The 25917-nt window shown below is 48.1% G+C and overlaps 1 protein-coding gene across 6 annotated transcripts in view; it reads right to left on the bottom strand.

Annotated features, from left to right (window-relative positions):
- prdm15 (PR domain containing 15) overlaps positions 1 to 25917 on the bottom strand; it is a 73211-nt gene that overhangs the window by 20753 nt on the left and 26541 nt on the right. For 5 of the 6 annotated variants that reach the window (XM_038801446.1, XM_038801445.1, XM_038801448.1 and 2 more), the window contains exons 7-15: positions 21305 to 21418; positions 18989 to 19087; positions 16850 to 17056; positions 14680 to 14827; positions 13929 to 14047; positions 11452 to 11546; positions 5894 to 5990; positions 3406 to 3573; positions 1892 to 1980 (exon numbers count right to left, since the gene is read on the bottom strand). In XM_038801446.1, the coding sequence (XP_038657374.1) occupies positions 1892 to 1980; positions 3406 to 3573; positions 5894 to 5990; positions 11452 to 11546; positions 13929 to 14047; positions 14680 to 14827; positions 16850 to 17056; positions 18989 to 19087; positions 21305 to 21418 (1136 nt within the window). The remainder of the gene's footprint in view (positions 1 to 1891; positions 1981 to 3405; positions 3574 to 5893; positions 5991 to 11451; positions 11547 to 13928; positions 14048 to 14679; positions 14828 to 16849; positions 17057 to 18988; positions 19088 to 21304; positions 21419 to 25917) is intronic. The other variant, XM_038801449.1, reaches the window with a different exon arrangement.

Here is a 25917-nt window from a genome sequence, read left to right as displayed (position 1 = left end):
GACTGTTTATTATCGGGTTTAGTTCCGTGATTAGAAACAGCAAAACAGCTGATTCTCATTCGGCAGTTTTAGGCGGAAAGCTTACCTGAGTGTCAGCTGTCATGTCAAAAAAGTGACTCGCATGATACATGAGGTATACCATAAAAGCATGTTTTTGGGCCGAAAATTTAGGGGTCGCATGATACGCGAGATCGAAAGTTACGCGAGTATATACGGTACTTTCTTCCAAACTTGAAATAATTTTCTGCCCATATACGAAATGGAAAATTCCAGTCTTGTCGGATTGGTTGCTGGACGTGAATCGACAACAACTTAGATTTTTAAAAATGTAATAAAACATCCCACGGCGCTTCGCAGAAGCATTATAAAATAAGCAAATAAATTACCCCTAATCCCATGTGATCTACTCTGTCTAGGTCTGCGGACACAGGTGTGATGGGTGAGCAGGATTTAGTGCAGGATTTAGGACATGTACAGCAGGGAACGTTTGATGTTTACAGATGATAGAAAGGCGGCACGGTGGCACAGTGGTTAGCTCTGCTACCTCACAGTTCCAGGGTCCCAGGTTCAATTCCGACCTCAGGTGACTGTCTGTGAGGAGTCTGCACCTTCTCCCGGTGTCTGCATGGGTTTCCTCCGGGTGCTGCGGTTTCCTCCCACTGTCCAAAGATGTGCAGGTTAGGTGGATTGGGCATGCCAAATTGCCCGTTAGTGTCCAAAGGGTTAGGTCAGGTTACGCGTTGGGGGAGTGTGCTTGAGTGGGGTGCTCTTTCAGACGGTCGGTGCAGAGGCGATGGGCCGAATAGCCTCCTTCTGCACTGTAGTGATTCCATGATTTAAATGTGGGAGGTTGTTATAATGATCAAGTCTGGAGGTAAGAAAGGCATGGATTAGGGTTTCAGAGGCAGTAGAGTTGAGGCAGGGACGAAGTCAGGTGCTGTTATCGATCTTAGTGACTGTGCAGATAGGTAGCTGAAAGGTCATGTCAAATATGACATCCGGGCTGTGAATAGTCTGTTGAACTTCAGAGAGTTGCCATGGAGAGGGATTGATCGCCAGTGAGGGAACGGAATTTGAGGCGGTGTCAGTGTGACACCATCCCCATACCCACAGGGGAAGGAGAGTCTGGGTGGGGAGCTCTTTTTACTCAAAGTACTCCCTCCCCCCCACTTTGTACCTACCCTTCTGATTGTCTCCATTTGTGCGACATACCAAAGACCAGCTACCAGTACGGAACAACATTCCAGTAAGGAGCAGTAACAGCAGAAAGGTAGAATAAACTGGGAGAGGAAGAGTGAAGGACTAGAACACAGATTTTAAGAGTTTAGTGGGTGGATCAGTGATGGCAAACGGATAGCTGAGCGGTGAGCATTACGCAACATCACCAATTCATGAGCAGCAGACAATTTTTTTTTTTTTTACTGTTTTCATGTAGTTTACTGGTAGTTGAGGGGTGACCTGATAGAGGTCTACAAGATTATGAGGGGCATGGATAAAGTGGGTAGGCAGGCACTCTTTCCCAGGGTGGAGTGATTCGTCACTAGGAGGCATAGGTTTAAGGTCCATGGGGCAAAGTTTAGAGGAGATGTGCAAGGCGGATTTTATTACACAGAGAGTGGCGAGTGCCTGGAACCAGTTGCCAGGGGAGGTTGTGGAAGCAGATACATTAACGGCATTCAAAAGGCATCTTGACAAACACATGGATAGGATGGACATAGAGGGATATGGTACAGAGAGATAGGGCACTAAGAAATGCTGAGTGTTTTGGCCAAGGCTGGTATGACCAGTACAGGCTTAGAGGGCCGAAGGGCCTCTTTCCTGTGCTGTATTGTTCTTTATGTTGGCCTCCAACATGTCTTATACATATTAAAGTGTCCATCATTGTTTGTACCTTTCCACAGACAGGGCACCCTGATGGTTCCTTTTTGTACTTCACCATTCCATTGGTCTCACTTTCATCTTTTTTTGCCCGTTTGCCCCCTATTTAAAAAAAAATTTGAAAAGGTTAATTTAAAAATAAAAGTGCCTTCCCACTAGGCATGTCCGATGTAACAATGAAAACCAAAGTCTTTAGGACAATACCAACAGGATGGTAACCATCCGATGTAACAAACTGAAAGGGCGTTATTCCCACTCGTCCGTCAATCCGTAGCGCGAGCATGCAAATTTAGGGCTAGTACCAAACCTAAAGTAAAGTGCCAAGTACCCCTTTTTACGGGGGCCAGGTATACACTATGGACAGAGGCAGCCTGCAGCACTAACAAAGGGAATAATTTAAGCAGAATTACAGTGCGAATGAGGCACATGGTGAAATAGCTCATGGAAAACTAGGCTACAATTCTCCTAATTCCCCAACCCACTTTCCATTCTGAAACAAAGAACTTCATGTTCATATCAATGAACCACAAAGGTTGAAGTAAGAAGTAGATTTGATGGGGTCAACGCAGAGAAGCTATTTCCCCTTGCCGGGCAATCCAGACTGAAGGGGCACGTAAGATTAGGGCTTAGCTGGTCCGTAGTGAAATCAGGAGGTACTTTCTCCGAGGAGAAAGCTGTAACCTTTTTCCTGTGGACGGTGGAAGAATTGGAGCTTTCAAGAACGAGGTGACGGATGTTTGTTGGCTGAGGGCATCAAAGGACATAGGATTTAGGAGTAGAAGCTGGCCATTCGGCCCCTCAAGCTTGATCTGCCATTCAATCAGACCACGGTCGATCCGAATGTGGTCTCAACTCCACTTTCCTGTCTGTCCCCATAACGCGCCACTCCCGTGTCTATAAAAATCTATCTAACTCTGCCTTGAGTATATGCAATGTCCCAGACTCCACTGCTCTCTTCAGAGAATGCTGCAGGCTAACAACCTTCTGAGAGAAAGATTATCTCCTCATCTCTGTCATCAAAGGGAGATGGAGCTGCCTGGAGGGGTAGAATGGTCTATTCCTGGGCCTGTGTTCTGAGTCCTGTACATTCTAAACACAAAGTAGAAAAAGAGGATGCGCGGGCGGCACGGTGGCACAGTGGCTAGCACTGCTGCCCACGGCACTGAGGACCCGGGTTGGAATCCCGGCCCTGGGTCACTGTCCGTGTGGAGTTTGCACATTCTCCCCGTGTCTGCGTGGGTTTCGCCCCCACAACCCAAAGATGTGCAGGTTAGGTGGATTGGCCACCTTAATTGGAAAACAAATAATTGGGTACTCTAAATTTATTGAAAAAAAACAGAGGATGGTCAGAATCGACCCACTTACTAAAACCACAAGAGTAAGTAACCCACGTTTATACAACGTGTGCGACTGTTTGTGACAACAGGTGGTCTGGTGTGGTGTAAAAGCCCATACACTCTCCACAGAGCAACACAACTGCCCTGACTACAGGAAAACAGCAAGGACCTTTCACATGCCACCGCTTACCTTCCGTGTGACGCCTCTGATGGTCCAACATGACGTCCTTCCGGTAGAACATCTTTCCGCAGGTTTCACAGGAGAACTTCTTGTCTCCATGTTTCTTCTTGTGCTTCGAGAGGTTACTGTTGGTTGAGAAGAACCTGAAGCACATGTCACACTGGAATGTTTTGTCGTCTAAATAAATAAAAGCACAAACAAAGACGCAAGAGGAGAAAATAAATTAGCTGCAAGAGGGACGGACAGTACGGACAGGGGTGTCCACGATCGGGAGTCGTGCAATTCAAAGTGAGGCCATTCGGCTCATAATGCCTGTGCTGGCTCTTTACCAGTGATGTCCAATCAGTCCCGCTCACCTTACTCTTTCTGTATTGTTCTACAGTTTTATCCCCTTCAAATATTTATCCAACTCTCTTTTGAAAACAACTATTAAATCCACTTCTGCATCACACACTGTGTGAAGAACTTCCGTCCAACTCTTGCCAATTATCTTCCATCCATTTTTTTCTGATTACAGAGTTAAAGTAAATATCAAAAGAACCAGACAGATGAGGAGAAGCTTTTCTGGCGGAGGGAGTGATGACGATCTGGAAGGTGCTGCCTTGAAGCAGATTCAATGCTAAACTTCAAAAGGGAATTGGATAAATACTTGAAGGTGAAGAATTTTTCTGACAGACAACATAATTGTGAATTGCGGGGGGCGGGGGGGACCATCACAGTAGTACAGTGGTTAGCATGTTGTTTTGCAGCGCTAGGGACCCAGGTTCGATTCCCGGCTTGGGTCACTGTCTGTGCGGAGTCTGCACGTTCTCCCCGTGTCTGCGCTCCGGTTTCCTCCCACAAGTCCCGAAAGAAGGCCCCGCCTTCTCAACCTTGCCCCTTGCCTGAGGTGTGGTGATGCTCAGGTTAAACCACCTCCAGTCAGCTCTCCCCTCTCAAAGGCAAAAGCAGCCTATGGTCGTCTGGGACTATAGCAACTTTACCAATGGGCAGCAAGGAAGCACAGTGGTTCGCACTGTTGCTTCACGGAGCCAGGGTCCCAGGTTCGATTCCCGCTTGGGTCACTGTCTGTGCACGTTCTCCCCGTGTCTGCGTGAGTTTCCTCCGGGTGCTCCAGTTTCCTCCCAAAAGTCTCGAAAGACGTGCGGTTAGGTGAATTGGACATTCTGAAATCCCCCTCCGTGTACCCGAACAGGCATCGGAATGTGGTGACTAGGGGCTTTTCACAGTAACTTCATTGCAGTGTTAATGTAAGCCTACTAGTGACACTAATAAAGATCATTATCATTTTTATAACCCCTGCCGAGAATGTGAAATTGGGAGGAATGGAAGAAGAAGAAAAATGCTAAAGAACCATTAACATTCCAGCTCCTGATTGTAGGAAGGGGACAGGATCAGATTATCGATGATGCTCTTGTCAATCATTAGCTAATATACTGTCACCGTTATAGGTCCATAAAAATGGCCTCTTGGTCAAGACATTGTGGAGCAGCCTGCACAAATCCAGCACACTGACAAAAAGGAAGATGACCAAGATGGCAGACAATTAGAACATAGAACATAGAACAGTACAGCACAGAACAGGCCCTTCGGCCTTCAATGTTGTGCCGAGCCATGATCACCCTACTCAAACCCACGTATCCACCCTATACCCGTAACCCAACAACCCCCCACCTTAACCTTACTTTTATTAGGACACTACGGGCAATTTAGCATGGCCAATCCACCTAACCCGCACATCTTTGGACTGTGGGAGGAAACCGGAGCACCCGGAGGAAACCCACGCACACAGGGGGAGGACGTGCAGACTCCACACAGACAGTGACCCAGCCGGGAATCGAACCTGGGACCCTGGAGCTGTGAAGCATTTATGCTAACCACCATGCTACCCCGCTGCCCCAAATTATAGAAGGGTTACTTCACAGGAAGGTGCCATTCAGACGTCGTGTCTCTGCTGCCCCTCCGTAAGACCAATTCGCCGCGTGCCTCTCCCTTCCCTTTTACCCGTAGCCCTGTTATTGTTTTCTGTTCAAATTCTCCTTTGATTGAACCTGCCTCCGCAACGCCCTCAGACTGCATTCCGGATCCTAACCGCGTGCGGAGTAATAAAAAAAGTGTTCCCTCAAGTCTTGGTTGCTTCTTTTTATATCCTTCAAGTTAATTCTTGTTCCTGCCCTGGTTGTTTGCAAATACGATGCGTCATGAGTAACATGAAGTATCAGCGAGCTGGACACCCCGGTGATACGTCAAATGCATAGCCTGCAGGCCCATCATTACCAGTCCAGTGACAAAGCCACTAAACACCCAAATCCACTCAATTCCTTTGCTCTAAAGCAACCAGTGGTTCGATATTATCAAATGTTTGGCGTTACCCCAGGTGGTGTGGGGACATGTCTGGGACAGGGTGGGGTAACGCTGGCCAAAGCTTACATACAATTGGTGTACCCAAACAACAGTCCCTTACAGGGCCATCCACTTCCACCAATAGCAAATTTACCTCTTTTACCTGTTCGGCAGTTGTGAAACTCCAGTGCAGTCCTGATACGAAAAGCTTTCAGGCAGGTGTTACACTGGAACAGGTAGCTATCGTCCACCTAGGGGAAAAACAGCGGCCACAATAGAATAACTGATACACATGTACACCGTACACAATGACTGGTATATGGTTTACTAACTAGCCCGCCTAATAATTAGTACAATAAAGTTGCATTCAGTAGCATTGTGGATAGCACAATTGCTTCACAGCTCCAGGGTCCCAGGTTTGATTCCCGGCTTGGATCACTGTCTGTGCGGAGTCTGCACATCCTCCCCGTGTGTGCCTGGGTTTCCTCCGGGTGCTCCGGTTTCCTCCCACAGTCCAAAGATGTACAAGTTAGGTGGATTGGCCATGATAAATTGCCCTTAGTGTCCAAAATTGCCCTTTGTGTTGGGTGGGGTTACTGGGTTATGGGGATAGGGTGAAGGGTGTTAACCTTGGGTAAGGTGCTCTTTCCAAGAGCCGGTGCAGACTCGATGGGCCGAATGGCCTCCTTCTGCACTGTAAATTCTATGATCTATGACAGGGGTGGGCAAACTTTTCCGTGCAAGGGCCACATTCAGAAATTCACAATTCACAAAGGGCCGCATAGTATATTAAGTAGAATAATTACTTCACCCGGTTATGATTCTGGGCGCCTCATATAGAACATAGAACAGTACAGCACAGAACAGGCCCTTCGGCCCTCGACGTTGTGCCGAGCAATGATCACCCTACTCAAGTCAACGTATCCACCCTATACCAGTAAGTAACCCAACAGCCCCCCCTCATTAACCTTTAAAAAAAAAATAAAAAAAAAAAAAAAAATAATTTTTTTTAAAATAATTTTTTTTTTTTAAATGACTTGGTGGGCCGCAGAAATACCTTTGGCGGGCCGCATGCGGCCCGCGGGCCGTAGTTTGCCCACCCCTGATCTATGATAACTGGTGTAAAAGCTTGGCATATGTAATAACAATATGATATCTGGTATAACCAGGATACCGTACAATATTTGTATATAATAGACAGAATATCTGACAATCAACTGCGTAATATAGGATATAATAGAGATTTGATGCCATGACTGGTCTAACAGCTGGTATTGAATCTGGATAAACCATAAACGAATCAGCTATATTTGAAAAGCAAATTACTGCAGATGCTGGAATCTGTAATAAAAACAGAAAATACTGGGCAATCGCAGCAGGCCATTACAACTCACCATCCGACTCTCATGTCCACATGTCCGTCCTTGGCCTGCTGCAATGTTCCAGTGAAGCCCAGCGCAAACTGGAGGAACAGCATCTCATCTTCCGATTAGGCACGTTACAGCTTTCCGGACTTTACATGGAGTTCAATAACTTCAACTTGTGAACTCTCTCCTCCACCTTCACCCCATTGTTATTTCTATCAATTTATTTTCATTTCTTCCATCAATCCTTTTTGCCCTCTGCATTGTGTCTCCCCACCCACCCATCCCCACCCCACCCACTAGGGTCATCTGTTCCATGTTGTCCTTTGACACACTGCTTCCCTTTGTTCTGCCATTAAAACATTCTGATCTCTTAATGTGCCACCATCGCACCCTTCTCAGTCATTGTCATTACCAATTACAGTCCCTTTGTTCTTCTGTCCACTTCTTTCCAATCTCTACCTATCGCTTGACCCCTATCCAGCCCCACTGCTGCACCCCTCCTCCCCCCCCCCCCCAACAGTATAAATCTGACCCTATTCCCAGTTCTCTCCAGCTTTGACAGTCATCCAAACTCAAAACGTTCGCTCCCTTCTCTGTCCACAGATGCTGTCAGACCTGCTGAGATTGTCCCAATATTTTCTGTTTTTGTCTGAGTTACATTTTAAAATGGAGCATCTAGTTAATATTGCCTGTTTGAACACTGACCTTGCACATGTAACATTTTGGATGATCTATCTTGGCCTCCTCCGGAAGTCCCCACAATCATAGACGCTAGAATTCAGCCAATTCGATTCACTCCATATGATATCAAGAAATGGCTTCATGCACTGGATACTATGCACGCCACGGGCCCAGACAAGGTTCTGGCAATAGTACTCAAGGTTTGTGCTCCAGAACTTGCGCCCCTAGCCAAGCTGTTCCAGTACAGCCACAGCACTTGGCAATGTGAGAAACTGCTCAGGTACGTCTTGTACACGGAAAGGAAAAATTCAACTCTGCCAATTACTGCTCCATCCGTCTACTCCTGATCATCAGTAAAGTAATGGAAGAGATCATCAACAGTGCAATCAAGCGACACTTGCTTACTGATAACCTGCTCACTGATGCTCAGTTTGGGTTCCATCAGGGCCACTCAACTCCTGGCCTCTTAACAGCCTTGGTTCAAACATGGACAATAGAGCTGGACTCCAGAGGTGAGGTGAGAGTGTCTGTCCTTGATAGCAAGTTGGAGTACTGTGTGCAATTCTGGTCACCACACTATAGGAAGTATGTGATTGCACTGGAGTGGGTACAGAGGAGATTCACCAGGATGTTGCCTGAGATGGAACATTTAACTGAGGGTGGCATCAAGGAGCCCTATCAAAACTGGAGTCAATTGGAATCAGGGGGAAAACTCCTTCCATTTGGAGTCAAACCTAGCACAAAGGAGGATGGCTGTAGTTTTTGGAGGTCAACCATTTAAGTTCCAGTACATCACTGTAGGAGTTGGTAGGGAAACTACTGGAGAAACGTCTGAAGGAGAGAATCTATCTCCACTTGGGGAGGCAAGGTTTGATCAGGAATAGTCAGCATGGCTTTGTCACGCCAAACAAATTTGACTGAATTGTTTGAAGAGGAATGTATATGAAGGTGGTGCAGTTGATGTCATTGATATGGATTTCATCAAAAACTTTGACAAGGTCCCACATGGGAGACTTATAAAGAAGGCAAAAGCACATGGGGTACAGGGTAATTTGATAAGGTGGATTCAAAATTGGCGTAGTTGTAGTAAACAGAGAGTGATGACAGACAGCTGCTTTAGTGACTGGAAGCCAGTGTTCAGTGGCGTACCACAGGGATATATGCAGGGGCCCATATTATGCATCATTTATATAAGCAACAGAAATGACTATGTGGGGGGTAGGATCAGTCTGATTGCAGATGTCACAAAGATTAGTCAGGTGGTAACAGTGAGGATGAGTGACTTGCGTTACAGGAATATATAGATGCGATAGTCAAGTAGGCAGAAAAGTGGCAGATGTAATTTAACTCTGAAAATTGTGAGGTGATACACTTTGGAAGGAGTAAAGTGACAAGCAAGTATTCAGTGAATGGCTGGGCACTGGGAAGCTCCGAGGAACAAAGGGAACTTGGTGAGTTTGCCCATACACAACTGAAGGAAGAAGGGCAGGTTAATAGGGTGGTGGAAAAGGCATATGGGACATTCGCTTTTATCAACCGAAGCATTGATTACAAAAGCAGGGAGGTCATGTTGGAGTTGTATAGAACTTTGGTGAGGCCACAGTTGGAGTACTGTGTGCAATTCTGGTTGCCATATTATAGGAAGGATGTGATTCCACTGGAGCGGGTACAGGATGTTGCCTGGGATGGAACATTTCATTAATGAATGGTTGCATAGGCTTGGGTTGTTTTTATTGGAGCAGAGAAGATTGAGGGGTGACCTGATTGAGGTGTACAAGATTTTGAGGGGCATGGACAGAGTGGATAGGGAACAGCTGTTCCCTTTAGTTGAAGAGTCAGTCATGAAGGAATACAAGTTCATGGTGAGGGGCAGGTGGTTTAGGGGGGATTTAAGGAAAAGCTTTTTACCCATAGGATGGTGCTGGTGTAGAATGTACTGCCTGGGAGGGTGGTAGAGGCGGGTTGCCTCACATCTTTTTAAAAGTACCTGGATGAGCACTTGGCATGTCATAACATTCAAGGCAATGGGCCAAGTGCTGGCCAATTGGATTAGGTAGGTAGGTCAGGTGTTTTTCATGTGGCGGTGCAGACTCAATGGGCTGAAGGGTCTCTTCTGCACGATGTTATTCTGTGATGGGCAGCATTGTAGCACAGTGGTTAGCACTGCTGTTTCACAGCACCAGGGACTCTGATTCAATTCTCGGTTGGGTCACTGTCTGTGCGGAGTCTGCACGTTCTCCCCGTGTTTGGGTGGGTTTCCTCCGGGTGTTCCGGATTCCTCCCACAACTCCCAAGACGTGCTTGGTAGCTGAATTGGACATTCTGAATTCGCCCTCAGTGTACCCAAACTGGCGCCAGTGTGTCACAGTAACTTCATTGCAGTGTTAATGTCAGCCTACTTGTGACACTAACAAAGATTATTATTCCTCAGGGTAGTGTCCTAAGCCCATCCATTGTCAGCTGCTTCATCATAAGGTCAGAAGTGGGGATGTTATCAGATGACTGCATAATGTTCAGCACCATTCGTGACCCCTCAGATAATGAAGCAGTCGGGGTCAAAATGCAGGAAGATCTGGACTTGGGCTGACAAGTGGCAAGTTACATTTGTGCCCCACAAGTGCCAGGCAATTACCATCTCCTACAAGAGAGGATCTAACCACTGCCCCCTTGACATTCAATGGCATTATCATCGCTGAATCCCCCACAATCAACATCCTGGAGTTACCATTGACCAGAAGTTGAACAGGACTAACCATACTGTGGCTACCAGAGCAGATCAAAGGCTAGGTATCCTACGGCGAGTAACTGACCTCCTGACTCCCCAAAGCCTGTTCACCATCAACAAGGAACAAGTCAAGGATGTAAAGGAATACTATCCACTTGCCTGGATGAGTGCAGCTCCAACATCACTCAATAAGTTAAACACCATCCAGGACAAAGCAGTCCATTTGATTGGCATCCCTTCCATAAACATTCACTCCCTCCACCACCGATGCACAGTAGCAGCCATGTGTACCACCTACAAAATGCCCTGCATGCTCCTTAGGCAGCACCTTCCAAACCCATGACCATTGCCATTGGGAAGGACAAGGACAGCAGACATATGGGAACACCACCAACATCTGGAGGTTCTCCTTCAAGCCACTCACAATTCTGATTTGGAAATATAACACTGTTCCTTCACTGTCGCTGGGCAGAAATCCAGAAACTCCCTGTCTAACAGCACTGTGGGAGTACAGCTCACCACCATCTTCTCAAGGTCAATTTGAGATGGACAATGAATGCTGGCCTAGCCAGTGACACCCACGTCCCTCGAGTATATTTTAAAAAGCACATATCTTACATGGAACTTTAGAGCACAGAGATTTACCCAAACCACTTCCTGATTTACTTCATCTTCTCTGTTAATCTTTTCAACATTGTGACGACCTTGAATCAAGGCTTTAAAATCAGAAACAAAAGTCTCCTTCCTGGTAGTTAGAAAGCACATCACAAGAGATCTATGAGGTCTGCTTGATATCCTCTCCTTCTGCACAACACAGAGATGAAGGAGGGGACATTATGTTCCTGCCCAAGCCAACTAACTAACTGTAGTAAAATCTGCTTCCTTTACTGTGATGAAACTCAGTGATGGGGCAGTTTGTGTCAGCGATTCAGTTCTCACCTCATTCCGGCTATGCTTGTAGGAGACATGTTGTTTCAGACTCTCCTTCCGGCTAAACTCTTTCTCGCATTCATCACACTTGTAAAGCTTATCACCTGTTGGCAGAGGAGAATCACATGAACACGTCCTGATCCTGTTTTCAAAGGGGCAACCCAGCATTGGTCAGTAGTCCTCAACAAGGGAAGCTCAATGGAATCGGCCTGTTAGCGAGTTGACAGGACAGGACGGTACATAAAGGGCGTGATTGAAAGGCCTCGTCTCACCCGATGCGAGAAGCCTACTGCGAGATTTACGACGCTCGGAACGCCTCGCGAGATCGAACAGGATCACGCCTGTACGAGGGGAAGATCCAGGTTAACATATTTAAATGAGCCATGAGGCTCATTTAATGCCAGCGCCCTATTCTCCCAAGACCCAGGAACTACCGGTTAGGTGGATTGGCCATGCTAAATTGCCCGTAGTGTCCTAATGAAAAAAGTAAGGTTAAGGGGGGGGGGTTGTTGGGTTACGGGTATAGGGTGGATATGTGGGTTTGAGTAGGGTGATCATGGCTCGGCACAACATTGAGGGCCGAAGGGCCTGTTCTGTGCTGTACTGTTCTATCTTCTATGTACCGCCAGTGCCTGGGAGACATTATCATGGCACCGTTTAGCACTGGTCCACACAAACGCGGACCAGGCGTAACGGCAGCTGGGGAGGTCGCCCAAGCCATTGGAGGCCCAGCGGGTGGTCGGGCTCTGGGCAGGATGGTACCCTGTCACTCCCACTGGCACTAGGCCACCTGGGCAGTGCCAGCCTGGCACCCTGGCAGTGGCACCGCCACCCTGGGTGCACAAGTGGCACAGCCACGCTGGCAGGGGCACTGTCCGGGTGCCCATCTGGCAGTGCGAAGGTGCCAGGTTGCCCATGTCAGGGATCGGGCCCGAGGGTGTCCTGTCCTTAAGAGGTGGGGTGAAGAGGGGGCTCGAGGACCCCCTGAGGGATAAGTTGAGGTGGAGGGGTCCAGAGGCTGCAGTGGGGATGCTGCGAGGGCGGAGGGGGGTTGAGAGATCGTCCGGCATTTAAAAATGGAGCCCCGATCTCTCCGTACACTGATGAGCTCAGCCCATCAGTGCAGGAAGTGAAGTCAGTGTAGGAAGTGAAGTCAGTGCAGGAAGTGAAGTCAGTGCAGGAAGTGAAGTCAGTGCGGCCTCGGCGGGCGTTCTTCGCTGACGTTAAAAAAAAGCAGAGTCCCGTTTGATAGCAATTCACGTCCAGAACGGAACTCTATTGTTTTGGGCGTCAAATCACAGCCAAAGAGTGCAGTGGGTCATTACGCAACAGCGATTCTAGTTATAACTTTATTACTTGTATGATGATGTATGTAGAAGGAATTTTACCGTGCCTGTTATACTTGTTAAATGTGCTTTTTCAAAAAAATAAATTTAGGGTACCCAATTATTTTCTTTCCAACTAAGGGGCAATTTAATATGGCCAATCCACCTAACCTGCACATCTCCTCACCTGCACATCTTTGGGTTGTGGGGATAAAACCCACACAGATATGGGGGGAATCTGCAAACTCCACACGGACAGTGACCCAGGGCCGGGATTCGAACCCGGGTCCTCAGCGCCGCAGTCCCAGTGCTAACCACTGCGCCGCATGCCACCCTAAATGTGATCTTTTTAAAAAAAAATTTAGTGTGTCCAATTAATTTTTTTCCAATTACGGGGCAATTTAGCTTGTTCAATCCACCTACCCTGCACATTTTTGGGTTGTGGGGGCGAAACCCACGCAAACACGGGGAGAATGTGCAAACTCCACACGGACAGTGACCCAGAGCCGGGATCGAACCTGGGACCTCAGCGCCGTGAGGCAGCAGGGCTAACCCACTGCGCCACCGTGCTACACCTCTAAACGTGATCTTAACATAGTAATCTGGAAGGAACTTTGTTCCTTTTTTATCCCTTATTATATCTGACCTAGACTACAGTGGAAAAAGCCTGTTCCTGACCTGGTGGCACACCGGAAGGCAGATCAGTTGGGTCTCCCTGTATTTAACCCATGTTATAGCTCACCTGGGAATTCTTTATGAACCCTTGTGGAGCGAGCTTTGCTTTATGTCTAACCTGTGCTATGCACGTAGAGGGAGACCTACTTTGTATTATCACAGCTGTCTGCTATCCGGCGGTTATTGTTGAAAAGTACCCTTCTGTGAGCACTGGATGAGGTCAAGAGCGGGCTCCTCCTCCTTCAATGAAATGGTTTATCAGCGCTCACTGTCCAGACTCGCACGTGCAAAATAACCACAACGTCAGAGACTAGGCAAATGCCCCGATGCTGTATCCCACCAGGGGGCATCACCCCCAGAATAAAGGGCAGAAAGTTTACTTATTATATAAAAATTGGGGGGGGATGGGGAAGCATTTTGTTTATTCATATAAACAAAATGCATTTGTATCTTTTAAATAACAGGGTGTTAAAACGGTGGCATTACCATGGGAACGAATGTGTCGCTTCAGATTGCTGCTGTTGTTGAAGAACTTGTTGCAGAGGTGACACTGATAGACTCGCTGCTCACCCAGACCCCTCAAAATCTTTCTGCGTGTGTCAGTCCTGTGGGATGGTGCAAGAGTATACAACATTAATCCCGGGCTGCACTGCACAAAAATCACAAGACCAGATCTGGATTAAGAAATGCTTGCTTGTCTTGTCCCAACAGATCCACGTGGAACTCCCTGGGAGCACAGGGGCACCAGATGCACGGGAACAGCACCACCAGCAAGTTCCCCGCCAAGCCACACCATCCCGACTTGCTAATTCTTCACGGTCACTGGGTCAAAATCCTATAACTCCCTTTCCGAAAAGCTCACCCACCACCTTCTCAAGGGCAATTAGTGACGGGTAATAAATGCTGGCTTAGCCAGCGACGCCCACATCTCGCGAAATAACTTATTCAAATGTTAGTGTTTATCGGGAGAGGAGTAGACTATTCAGCCCCTCTAGCCTATTCCGTTACTCAAGGGAATCATGGCTGACCTGTATCCCTGCCTTGGCTGTGCCCAGATTTAAAATTATTAATTCAGCTAGTGACAGACAATCCACACTTTTAACGTCCCTTTCGTGAATATGTATTTCTCAACGTCTTCACCCGAATGGGCTAGTTGCAATTTAAGGGCTAGTTTCCCTCATACTCGACTCCCACCGTGCTGATGCATCCCCTAAACAAGGGCCTTGTAAATCCTCACCTTCTTGGGACTTGCCTCAAGCTGGGACGCACATGCCGGCCGTTTCGCAATATCTTTCCATGATTTAACACTTCACCCAATTTTCCTTCACATGCAGGCGTTTCCAAGGGTACAACTGCTGAAGGAGTTTTGACAACACTCACAGTCACTGCAAGAAAACGTGGGAAAAGGAATTAGAGAGAGGACGGTGTGATAGTCATAAGGTTATTATTTCCCCACTGGGACCCGGATTCTACTCTTGTCAATGATTAGAATCACAGGGTAGTACAGCACAGACTAAGGCCATTCTACCCATCATGTCTGCGCTGTCTCTGTTGAAGAGCAATCCAGTTAGTCCCTCTTGCCTGCTCCTTCCCCATATCCTTGCAATTTTTTTCTTCTTCAAGTGCTTATCCGATTCTCTTTCAGGCGACTTGAACCTGTACCCACCTCTCTATCTGGGAGGGCATCCCAAATCCTAACTGCGGATGGTGTAAAATACCTTTAAAATCCCTGTAACCATTCCAGTAAATTCCTTCTGTGCGCTTTCCAAAACTATCTAGTCCTTCCTAAAGTGTGGTGCCCAAAACTGGGCACAATGCTCCAATTGGGGGTCAAACTAGTGTTTGATGTAGGTTTAAGTACACGTAATACCCAGGTTTAAGGTCCATTGCAGCTCCATTAGGGGTAGGATTTCACATGTGACGTGTGCGCTGGACAGGCAAAACCGAAAGCAGCTGCATTTCCCGGTCCCTCCTGCAAATCAATGAAAGCTCACGATATCACGCAAGTGGCAGCTGGCGTGAATCGCGGCCGCATGGGATGAGCGGGGTCTGCGGGGGCAAGCGTCATGTCCAAGGTTAGAATGAAGCCGCTGAAGAAACCTGAGGATACAGAGTGTCATCTGCTGGAAGACACACCAGGCAGGTGGGCAGCAAGCCCCTCACTACTGTGACGACTGTCTGTGAGCCCTGTGTGGGGTTGGTGACATCCAGGAAGGTCATCCAGGGATGGAAGGAGGAGACCACCCCACCTAACAAAGAAAACCCGGACAGAGGTGGCAGTGGAGGTAAAGCGGGCCTACCATGGTGCAGCGCACCTCAATCCAGTGCCAGAAAAAGTTCAATGACGTTCTGTAATCGGCACAGGTAAGGTTTGAGTGGGCATTGCCCAGTGTGGGCGACAGAGTAAGGGTGTCCGTCCATGCTTGCAATCATGTGTATAGGTTTCAGGGAATCTCAGAACCTGCCCGTGCGTCTCAAAATTGGAGAAATTAATCTAAAGCCCTGACTCCATCAAAGGGTCAGGTGCCCAAAGGTGTGGTAACGTTCTCAATCCTCTCAGGGGTGACCCGAGTTGGGAGACAGCATGGTATGGCGCTGGAGGTGGGAGGGTTGATTTCTCAACGCAGTTCCCCGCTTACCTGCAGGAGAAATTTAACTTGGAGGGAGAGAGCAGCCACTGGTGGTGGCCAAACCTGGTCATCCTCAGTAGCCTTAAGCTGGGAGCTTGGGTCCTCGGAGCTGTGAGGCAGCAGTACTTACCACTGTGCCATCGTGCCGCCCCTCGAGTGATGTTTCTGACCGCTTGCTTTTAACCCTCAGATGAACAATCTACCAGAGCTCGGCAGGAGGCCGACGCCCCTCCTTCGACACGGGAGCAGGAAACCTCGCAAGATGCACCAACTGCACACCATTTATCAGCACCTAGCACCAGCACTGAGCCACTGGTGGGCAGTAGGGTGGCAGCTCAGTCGGGAGTGCACAGCAGTAAGGGCGCACCGTGCTCCTTAGTACCCAGGGAAGCGGCGGTTGGAGGGTTGCTGGAGCCCAGTACCATGCTGAGTCCGAGGAAGGTGAGTCTGTGCAGACATCAATAAGACGGCAAATGCTGGATGTCTAGCAGGATGCGTGGGGAAAGCAGGCACCGATCCCCTAGGGAGGGTCTGCGTGCCAGGGTCTCTGACATGATGGAGCGCTGCCTTGACCCTTAAGCTCCGAGTGCACAGCCTCATCCATTGGGAAAGTGGCGGCTCTCATGGAGACGTATGTCGAGGGAAGGAATGAGGTCTACCTGGGGTTGCGTCACACCTACAAGCCCTCTCACAGGCACCGCACTAATCGGCCCCCACCTTACCACCAGTTCAAACTGCATTCTTTCCCCAAGAACCACAAAGAGCTGAAGTCCAAACCTGTGGCCTGATTCACATCTGGGGGCAATGGCTCAGTCACGTCCCTACGTAGCTTCGGCTTCCGAGGCCTCCTGCCCCTTGGCTTCTGTTCCAAATTTGCAGCAACTTCAATGATGGTCAGGTCAGAGGTGAGAGGAGCCGTGTCCTTAGCGGGAGTCAAATGTGCTGGCATTCCTTGAGCCTGCTCCAAATGGCTCATCAGATGGTCTGCAGCAATCCAAATTTTAAAACAAAATACTATTTTTAAACAATGAACAACGGTGCCCATGGCCAAAGCAGAGCTGGTGGTGAATACTCCATCATCACGGAGGTTAGGTGAAAAAGGTCATGAACACTCCTAATTTGAAATTGGGACAGAAAATGCTGGGACAATACAGCAGGTGTGTCAGAACCTGAAACTATAATGTTTTGATTCAACACCGACTGAAGGTGATGTTAGCTTTGTGCAAGCGATGGTCCATTTCACATCTCCCCCACCGTTTTTCATTTCTGTTGACATCCCCAGAGAGATGAGAGCTTTGTTAACCGGGTTGCAGATTCGTCGTCAGATACTTTACATGTTGTTCAAAGTCACGGTCCACTCTGCTGTGTTTTTCCTGCATATTCTGCTTCAATTGTCTCATCCAACACTAAATATTAATTTCGGAATGAATACCCATTCGCCCAAAACGGACTTCAGCTGTGGATCCTACCTAAGGTGCAATGTGGTCAGGCCATTCAGCCCCTCTCACTTGTCCTTCCTCACATAACTACAATCCACCATCATGTCGCTTGACTCTTGAATGACTGGAGTGCTCGCAGGAGGTCATCCCCAGGTATTTATCATTCTTTATGTAGAATGATGGAATGGTACAGCAAAGTAGGAGGCTATTTGGCCCACTGTGTGGGTGGTAACTCTGGCAGAATTAATCATTTAGTCTTCACTGCCCTGCTCTTTCTTCGTGGCATTTTAAGGATGTTACTGTTAGATCTGGGGCTGGATTCTCCACCCCCTCGTACCACATTTCTGCCCCGACCCGCCGGCGGGATTCTCCGTTACGCCAGCCGGTCAATGGAGTTTCCCATTGTGGGGCAGCCCCACGCCGCCGGGAAACCCCCGGGCTCCCGGCAAACGGAGAATCCCGCCGGCGGAGAATCCAGCCTCTGCTTCCACCACCCTTTCAGACATTGATTCCAGAGCGTAACAACTCGCTCCTAAACTCTTTTCCCTTTGGTTCTATTGCCATTGAAGTTGGGTGGAGATATTGGGCGGAATTCTCCGGCTGTTATGATCCACTTTTCCTGCTGGCAACGCACCCCCGCCCACGGGTTTCCCGGCAGCGCGGGGTGGCTTCAATGGGAAATCCCGTTGACAAGCGGCGGGAAGAGAGAATCCAGCCGCCAGCGAATACTCGCGGCCAGGGGAATGCATCATCCAGTCCAATGTTTTTGCCCGTTTGATAGTCTGTTTGTAAACAATATAATCTCAAAACCTAATGGATGCATTGCAATGAAACTTGGTACACAGATTGGGGAAGATGCGGATCTGCATCCTAGATTTTTCTTTTAAAGGATCTGTTAACATTGGGAGTCAACTTCCCTTCATTCGGCCTTCCAGCCTGCTTCGCCATTCAGAAAGATTATAATTGACCTTCTTCCTCAACATTATCTCTCCGCTCCATTGCCACATCTCTTAATTCCTTTAGTGCTCAAAAAAATCTATTGATCTCTGTCTTGAACATGCTCAACAATTGGTCATCGAGTTATGGAGAAGTCACTTTGTAGTCAAAGTATTACCACTATTTCTCTCCCTGCCAGTGTTTTTCCAGCACTTTGTTTTTTATCTCAGATTTCCAGCCTCTGCGGTATTTTGCTTTTGTATAATTGAACAGCGACAGTTCCCCTGGGACAAAGAATTCCGGAGGTTCGCAAACCTTTGACTGAAGAAATTTCTCCTCGCCCCAGTCCTGCATTTTCTGGGACCCCTGTGCTCTGGAACCCTCGGCCAGGAGGAACATTTTCCCAGCATCCACATTGTCAAGCAAGCCCCTTACGATTTTTACACGTCTCAATCAAACAAACTCATGCACTTATTCAGAAGCAATGAAGGCAGCATCAGCAGTTCCCGTGGCAGTCTACTCAGTACGTAGCTGGTCTCACCTGTGAGAAGCTGGGGTTCCTGGAACACGGCAGAACAGACTTTACAAGGCCACTGGTTTGGGTCCACTGAAGCAGCTACAAAAGTATCTTTATCGATAACTGGAAGCAAAGCGTGACAGAAAATATCAGACTTTTAAACACTGGGGAGCCGTTATGTCTCGGTTGCAGTGTGTGGAATGGACCAACAACAACTTATATTTATATACCACACATGTTGTGCACCACCTGTGAACATTCCCTAGTGGAAGACTACAGAGGGAAGCTTACCAAGTGCATAGTACCTTTGAGGTAATGAAACATGCCGAGGTGCTTTGCAGTAGCATCATCAGGTTGGATAACAGAGGCAGAAAATCCTAGACTCCTTTAAGAAATGGCTACAAGAGGAGGAGTTTCTGCTGGAATGGATAAGCTCGGCTGTCAAACAGCCTTCTTCATCCTGGAGTCAGTTTGTAAAGGAGTCCTTTTTCCTGCACGATTCCTAACACAATTGTCAACATGCTCCTTTTGCATTCACTGCAACCGGCTTCCAAAAAGTTCCTTATCCCCAGGATCCCACTGCCCTTACGCATGGTAGCCCCGATAAATCTTGCTTACGTCATTCTTTGCCTGCGCTACATTTAGCTGTGGGATGGTGCCATGGATAAAATTCCTCACCTCCACGTGCTCCAGAAAGAGAAATTGGAATACCATCATGAGGAGATGGGACACTCCCACCAATCAATGCATGGTAGGTGAGGGGAGATGGGTCACATGGCAATCTGCCACATTAACCCACCAGGTAACAATTGATAGGTGCAAACTCACATGCAATGATCCAGGGTACAGTGCACTGAGGTACAGAAGAAACAATAGCTGAAGCAAAACACTGCTTGGGATTATGGCTGTTGACCAAAAGGTCCCTGAGCAAACATAAGAACAACTTGCATTTGTACAGCACCTTTAATCCACCAAAATGTCCCAGGTTCGGGTCCACTGAAGCACAACGCATGGAAATAAAAAGAGCAACTTGTTTCCCAAATAAAAATAATGCAATAGCTCCTAAAAAGCTTAATTATTGCCATCTGGGTTAGGGACAGCGCCTCTCTGAGCACGGAACAACATTTGTTGCATTAAGGTGGGAGACAGGACAGAGCAGCTGGCATGAGGGCTATTTTGCATTGGGGCAATTTGTTAAAGAGCACAGTATCTGGGTGGGACGCTGCCTCCTGAATTTCAATCAGAATAAACAGGTGGCCTGAAAAGTAGCAAGCGTCCTGAAGGATATGTGTTTGCACAGTCCCCACCCTTCTCCCACTAATTGCGGGTCCACAGCACTAACCAATACCCTGATTTGTCAAAAATGAATGGAGCTGGGAGGCACGGTGATACAGTGGTTAGCACTGCTGCCTCACGGCGCTGAGGACCCGCGTTCAATCCTGGCCCCGGGTCACTGTCCGTGTGGAGTTTGCACATTCTCCCAGTGTCTGCGTGGGTCTCACCCCCACAACCAAAACCTGTGCAGGGTAGGTGGATTGGACACGCTAAATTGCCCCTTATTTGGGTCCAAAAAAAAAATGAATGCTGCTCGGCAGCTTCAGTCAGACACAGCTGGTTTGGGAGTTGGAAAGTCTGACACTGGTACGCTTGGGGTTTCTCTTGAGTTACGATACTCCAACCGAGTTATTGGAGCTTTCAATGGCAAGTAGGGATGGGCAATAAACGCTGTCTTAGTCACTCACACCCCCATGAAAAAAAAAACCCTGGGTGGAATTCCCCGGTCTGCCAGCCCCATCTTCCGGCACGGTGCACTCCCACCGGCAGCGGGATTCTCCGGCTGGCCACCCCACGCCGTTGGGTCCACTGCAGTTAAATATAGGCAGCGGAATTCCGTGTCAGAATGATGATTAGAGGTATCCAAAGTTAGATTTATTTTCCTTAAATAATGGACATGAGAAGAATAGCTGTTCCATCAACTGCCTCACATTAATAATGGCCAGGGCTTCAACACCAGACACCTCCCTCCCCTCCTCTCCCGATCCCATCGTATCCAATCCCAACCCACGGCCCAACCCCAACCAGGCCAAAAGGAAAAGAGAGGAAACACCAGCTCCTGGCTCTCATTAAAGGTCAAAATAGTTCCGAAAATTCAGCTCCGACCTCCTCAGGCTACCGGGATCAGTCCAGGTCATTCGGAGGGCTGTTGTGTTAGCTGTAAAACTACTCATCCTGGTCCAAACCCCAACCAGCACGTCCGCATAACCGAAGCAGCTGATCTCGGCCGCTTGAGCAGACTGCCGCTCCTTCTGCAGAACAGCACTGCAGTGAGAGGTTACTCACCTGGAGTCGGGATTGGGGAAACTGCAGCATCTCCACTGGCATTTTCACATAAGGATGTTACATATTGGATCTTTGGCATAAGTTTAGATTCATCAATTTCACACTGCCTCTCATCTGGGGAAATAGGGAGAGATTATAAGTAATAGGCATATTATTCTCTCAGGCCCGATCTCTGTTAGCAGTCACATCATACATGCAGTTATGGCATAATTAATTATTATAAATCAGATTTAGCCAGCTTTAGAACATAGAACATACAGTGCAGAAAGAGGCCATTCTGCACCGACCCACTCAAGCCCTCACATCCCAGTAACCCCTCCCAACCTTTTTTGGTTACTAAGGGCAATTTATCATGGTCAATCCACCTAACCCGCACGTCTTTGAACTGTGGCAGGAAACCGGAGCACCCGGAGGAAACCCACGCAGACACGGGGAGAACGTGCAGACTCCGCACAGACAGTGACCCAGCAGGGAATCGAACCTGGGACCCTGGCGCCGTGTAGCCACAGTGCTAATCGCTTGTGCTTCCGTGCTGCTTTAGTGTCTTGTTCAAATGTAAATTTTACTGGAACAATACTGTGGAGTGGATTCCAACCAACGTTAATATATGTCCCTCCCACCTTGCTGGGTGTAGGGTCATATGTTTTTTTAATATACTCAAATCTTTTTTTCCAATTAAGGGGTAATTACATCTTTTTGGGTTGTGGGGGTGAAACCCACGCAGACTTGGGGAGAACGTGCAAACTCCACACGGACAGTGACCCGGTGCCGGGATTGAACCCGGGTCCTCGGCGCCATGTGGCAGCAGTGCTAACCACTGCGCCACCATGCTACCCCGAGGGGTGTAGGGTCATATACATTGAGAAGTCCCACATTTAACCACCTCTGATTTACGCTGAGCTGGTGAAACTTGCAATGTTGCAATTGGCATCATTATCCCCAAGACCACAGAAGACTAAGTGAAGGGATACCTGGTTCCAGAGGGATATCTAGCCAAGAAACCCATATCTCAGCAGGAAACTACAAGAGATGCCATGTGGATGATTCTCCGGAGCCATTGGCCCTAGACAGGATTCCTTCTGGCCCTTTGCATTGAGCGTGAGGCCCAAAACAGGATTCTCAGCAGGCGTTCAACCTGTCGAGAGTCTACTGGCCCGGTCCCCCTGTCGAGATCAGGGGCTGGATTCTCCCCTACCCGGCGGGACGGGGGGTCCCGGCGGGATGGAGTGGCGTGAACCACTCACCTTGAGGGGCAAGGCCCGTGCCGGAGTAGTTGCCGTCCTGCCGGCTGGCGTGGAAGGCCTTTGGAGCCACGCCAGCCGGGGCTGATGGGACTTCGCCGGCCGGCGGAAGTCCGGGCATGCGCCGGAGCGACAGCGGCTGCTGACGTAATCCCCACGCATGCAGAGGGGAGGGGGTGACTTCCGCGTCAGCCATCGCGGAGGCTATGGCCGACGCGGAAGGAAAAGAGTGCCCCACGGCACAGGCCCGCCCGCGGATCGGTGGGCCCCGATCGCGGGCCAGGCCACCGTGGGGGCACCCCCCTGGGGCCAGATTGCCCCCCCCCAGAGGCTTGGGTTAGAGGGACTCATGTCGGGTGTCTTTCCTGGGAAGGGGCTCATTGACAAGTCTTCCCTCTGTAGCCTTGAAAATCTTTAAACTCTCTCCCAGCATGTCAAAGATATGTCAGATGAAGATAAAAGTCTTCCCTCTGCAGTCTTCAAACCTTTGACGTCTCTCCCAGCATGTCAATATCAATCATCTGTCAGATGAAAGTAAAAGTCTTCCCTTTGACGTGTTGGAAAACTTTGAAGTGCTTTTTTCACTTTCAGTTTCATTCCCCCTTTTTAAAAAAATTTAAAGTACCCAATTCATTTTTGTCAATCAAGGGGTAATTTAGCATGACCAATCCACATACCCCTGCACATCTTTGGGTTGTGGGGACAAAACCCACGCAAAGAAGGGGAGAATGTGCAAACTCCACACGGACAGTGACCCAGAGCCGGGATCGAATCTGGGACCTCGGCGCCATGAGACAGCAATGCTATCCACTGCGCCACCGTGCTGCCCCAGTTTCATTCCCCTTTAACGTTTTCAAGCCTCTGGGCTTGCTGGGAAGCCTAAAAGCTTTCAAACCCATTGCTTACATTCAATTTCATGGCCCATTACCTTTTACAAACCTCTTGATTAGAAAAATAGAAATACAGAAAACAGAAGCAGGAAGAGGCCCTTCGAGCCAGTTCCGCCATTCATATTGAAGACGCTCCACAGATATCCCAAATCTCAATGATGGAGGAGCCCAGCACATCTGTGCAAAAGACGAGGCTGAAGCATTCACAACAATCACCAGAAGTGCCGAGTGGATGATCGCCTTTCCTTCACTGTCACTAGGTCAAAATCCTGCAATTCCCTCCCCAACAGCACTGTGTGTGTACCTACACCTCAGGGACTGCAGGGTTCAAGAGGGCAACTCATCACCACCACCTTCTGAAGGACACTAGGGATGGGTAATAAATGCTGGCCTAACCAGCGACACCCACATCCCGTATATGAATTTTTAAAAATCATTATGATCATGGCTGACCATCCAACTCAATAGCCCAATCCTGCCTTCCCCCATATCCTTTGATCCCCTTCGCCCAAAGTGCTTTATCTCGCAGCTTCTTAACAACATGCAATGTTTTGGCCACAACTACTTTCTGTGGTAACGAATACCACAGGGTCACCACTCTCTGGGTGAAGAAATTTCTTCTCATCTCTGTCCTAAATATCCCGTATCCTCAGACTGTGACCCCTGGTTCTGGGCACCCCCACCATCGGGAACATCCCTCCTGCATCTACCCTGTCTAGTCCTGTTAGAACTTTATAGGTTTCTATGAGGTCCTCTCTCATTCTTCTGAACTCCAGCTAATACAATCTTTCCTCATACGTCCATCCTACCATCCCAGGAATCAGTCTGGTAACGTTTCCTGCACTTCCTTCTAGATCAAGAACATCCTTCCTCAGATAAGGAGACCAAAATTGCACACAATATTCCAGATGTGGCCACACTAAGGTGCTATATGGTTGCAGCAAGACATAAGACCATAAGAAATAGGAGCAGAATTGGGCCACTCGGCATGGCCCATTCCTATTATCGTTTGTCCCTGTTACTCAGTAATTCCCCCATCTAATCTGTTCTCGAAGGCTGACATCTTTTACCACAGTCAATCACTAAGGAGCTCAGTGCTAATCTCTGTTCTACTGAAGGACAAAGGAATCAGGGATGACCATTTCAGTTATGAAGTGCGTCTTGGGAAGTGAGGAGATTTCTTCCCCCACTAGAACTGGGGAAAGTTAAGAGGTGACATGATAGGAGATGTTGAAATATATAATCACATAATTCAGTTGAAGGTCACAAAATATTCTTTACGCAGAGAATAACTGATATCTTGAATTCGCTACTCCAGCAGATTGTGGCTCACTTGACTCAACTCAATCAAAATACAATATCTTGGAGTCCATCAGCAAGGATGCACTCACAGTTGATAACACTACAGGAACTCAGTCAAATCCAACTCTGCGAATCATTTAATATTTCTGTTTTCCAAGCAATTATACAAATTCCCTTTCAAACGGTTGTAAGGACTCTTTCACAATCTGCTGGAGGAGAATTCAAGATACCAATCATCTGTGGTTAGCACTGCTGCCTCACGGCACCGAGGACCCGGGTTCAATCCTGGCCCCGGGTCACTGTCCATGCGGAGTTTGCACATTCACTCCGTGTCTGCGTGGGTCTCACCCCCACAACTCAAATATGTGCAGGGTAGGTGGATTGTCCACGCTAAGTTACCCCTTAATTGGGGGAAAAAAGAATTCGGCACTTTAAATTTTTCTTTAAAAAAAAAATCAGCCTCCGCTTAAGAAATGAACGCAGCCCAGTCAAACACACGAACCTGCCTCCCATCCATTGACTCCATCTACACCTCCCGCTGCCTGGGGAAAGCGGGCAGCATAATCAAAGACCCCTCCCAACCTGCTTAATCACTCTTCCAACTTCTTCCATCGGGCAGGGGATACAGAAGTTTGAGGACACGCACAGACTCAGAAACAGCTTCTTCCCCACTGTTACCGGACTCCTAAACGACCCTCTTATGGACTGACCTCATTAACACTACACCCCTGTATGCTTCATCCAATGCCGGTGCTTATATAGTTACATTGTATACCTTGTGTTGCCCTATTATGTATTTTCTTTTATTCCCTTTTCTTCTCATGTACTTAATGATCTGTTGAGCTGTTCGCAGAAAAATACTGTACCTCGGTACAAGTGACAATAAACAAATCCAATCCAATGTTTTTCTAATTTTCAACATAATTCTGTGGATTATCTGAGATATGTAACCACTCATTACTATTTCATGAATCAGCAGAAACAATTTTTCCTTCATTATTTACCTAACCATAAGCCATTAGTGTTCTTGAACAGTTCCGTCAGTTCACGTTTCAATGTTTTCAGCTCAGTGGGGCCAACAAAGCTTCCTAACTTCTGAAGTCTCACTTCATAACTGGAACAACTCGGTCCCGGTTCATTTGTCCTTTGGCATAGAAGGGTGCGGCTCAAATATCCACAT

Source organism: Scyliorhinus canicula, chromosome 7, assembly GCF_902713615.1.
Source record: "Scyliorhinus canicula chromosome 7, sScyCan1.1, whole genome shotgun sequence".
Classification (NCBI taxonomy): domain Eukaryota; kingdom Metazoa; phylum Chordata; class Chondrichthyes; order Carcharhiniformes; family Scyliorhinidae; genus Scyliorhinus; species Scyliorhinus canicula.
The sequence above is the reverse complement of the archived record's forward strand: the minus strand, read 5'-3'. Positions and strand labels throughout refer to the sequence as shown.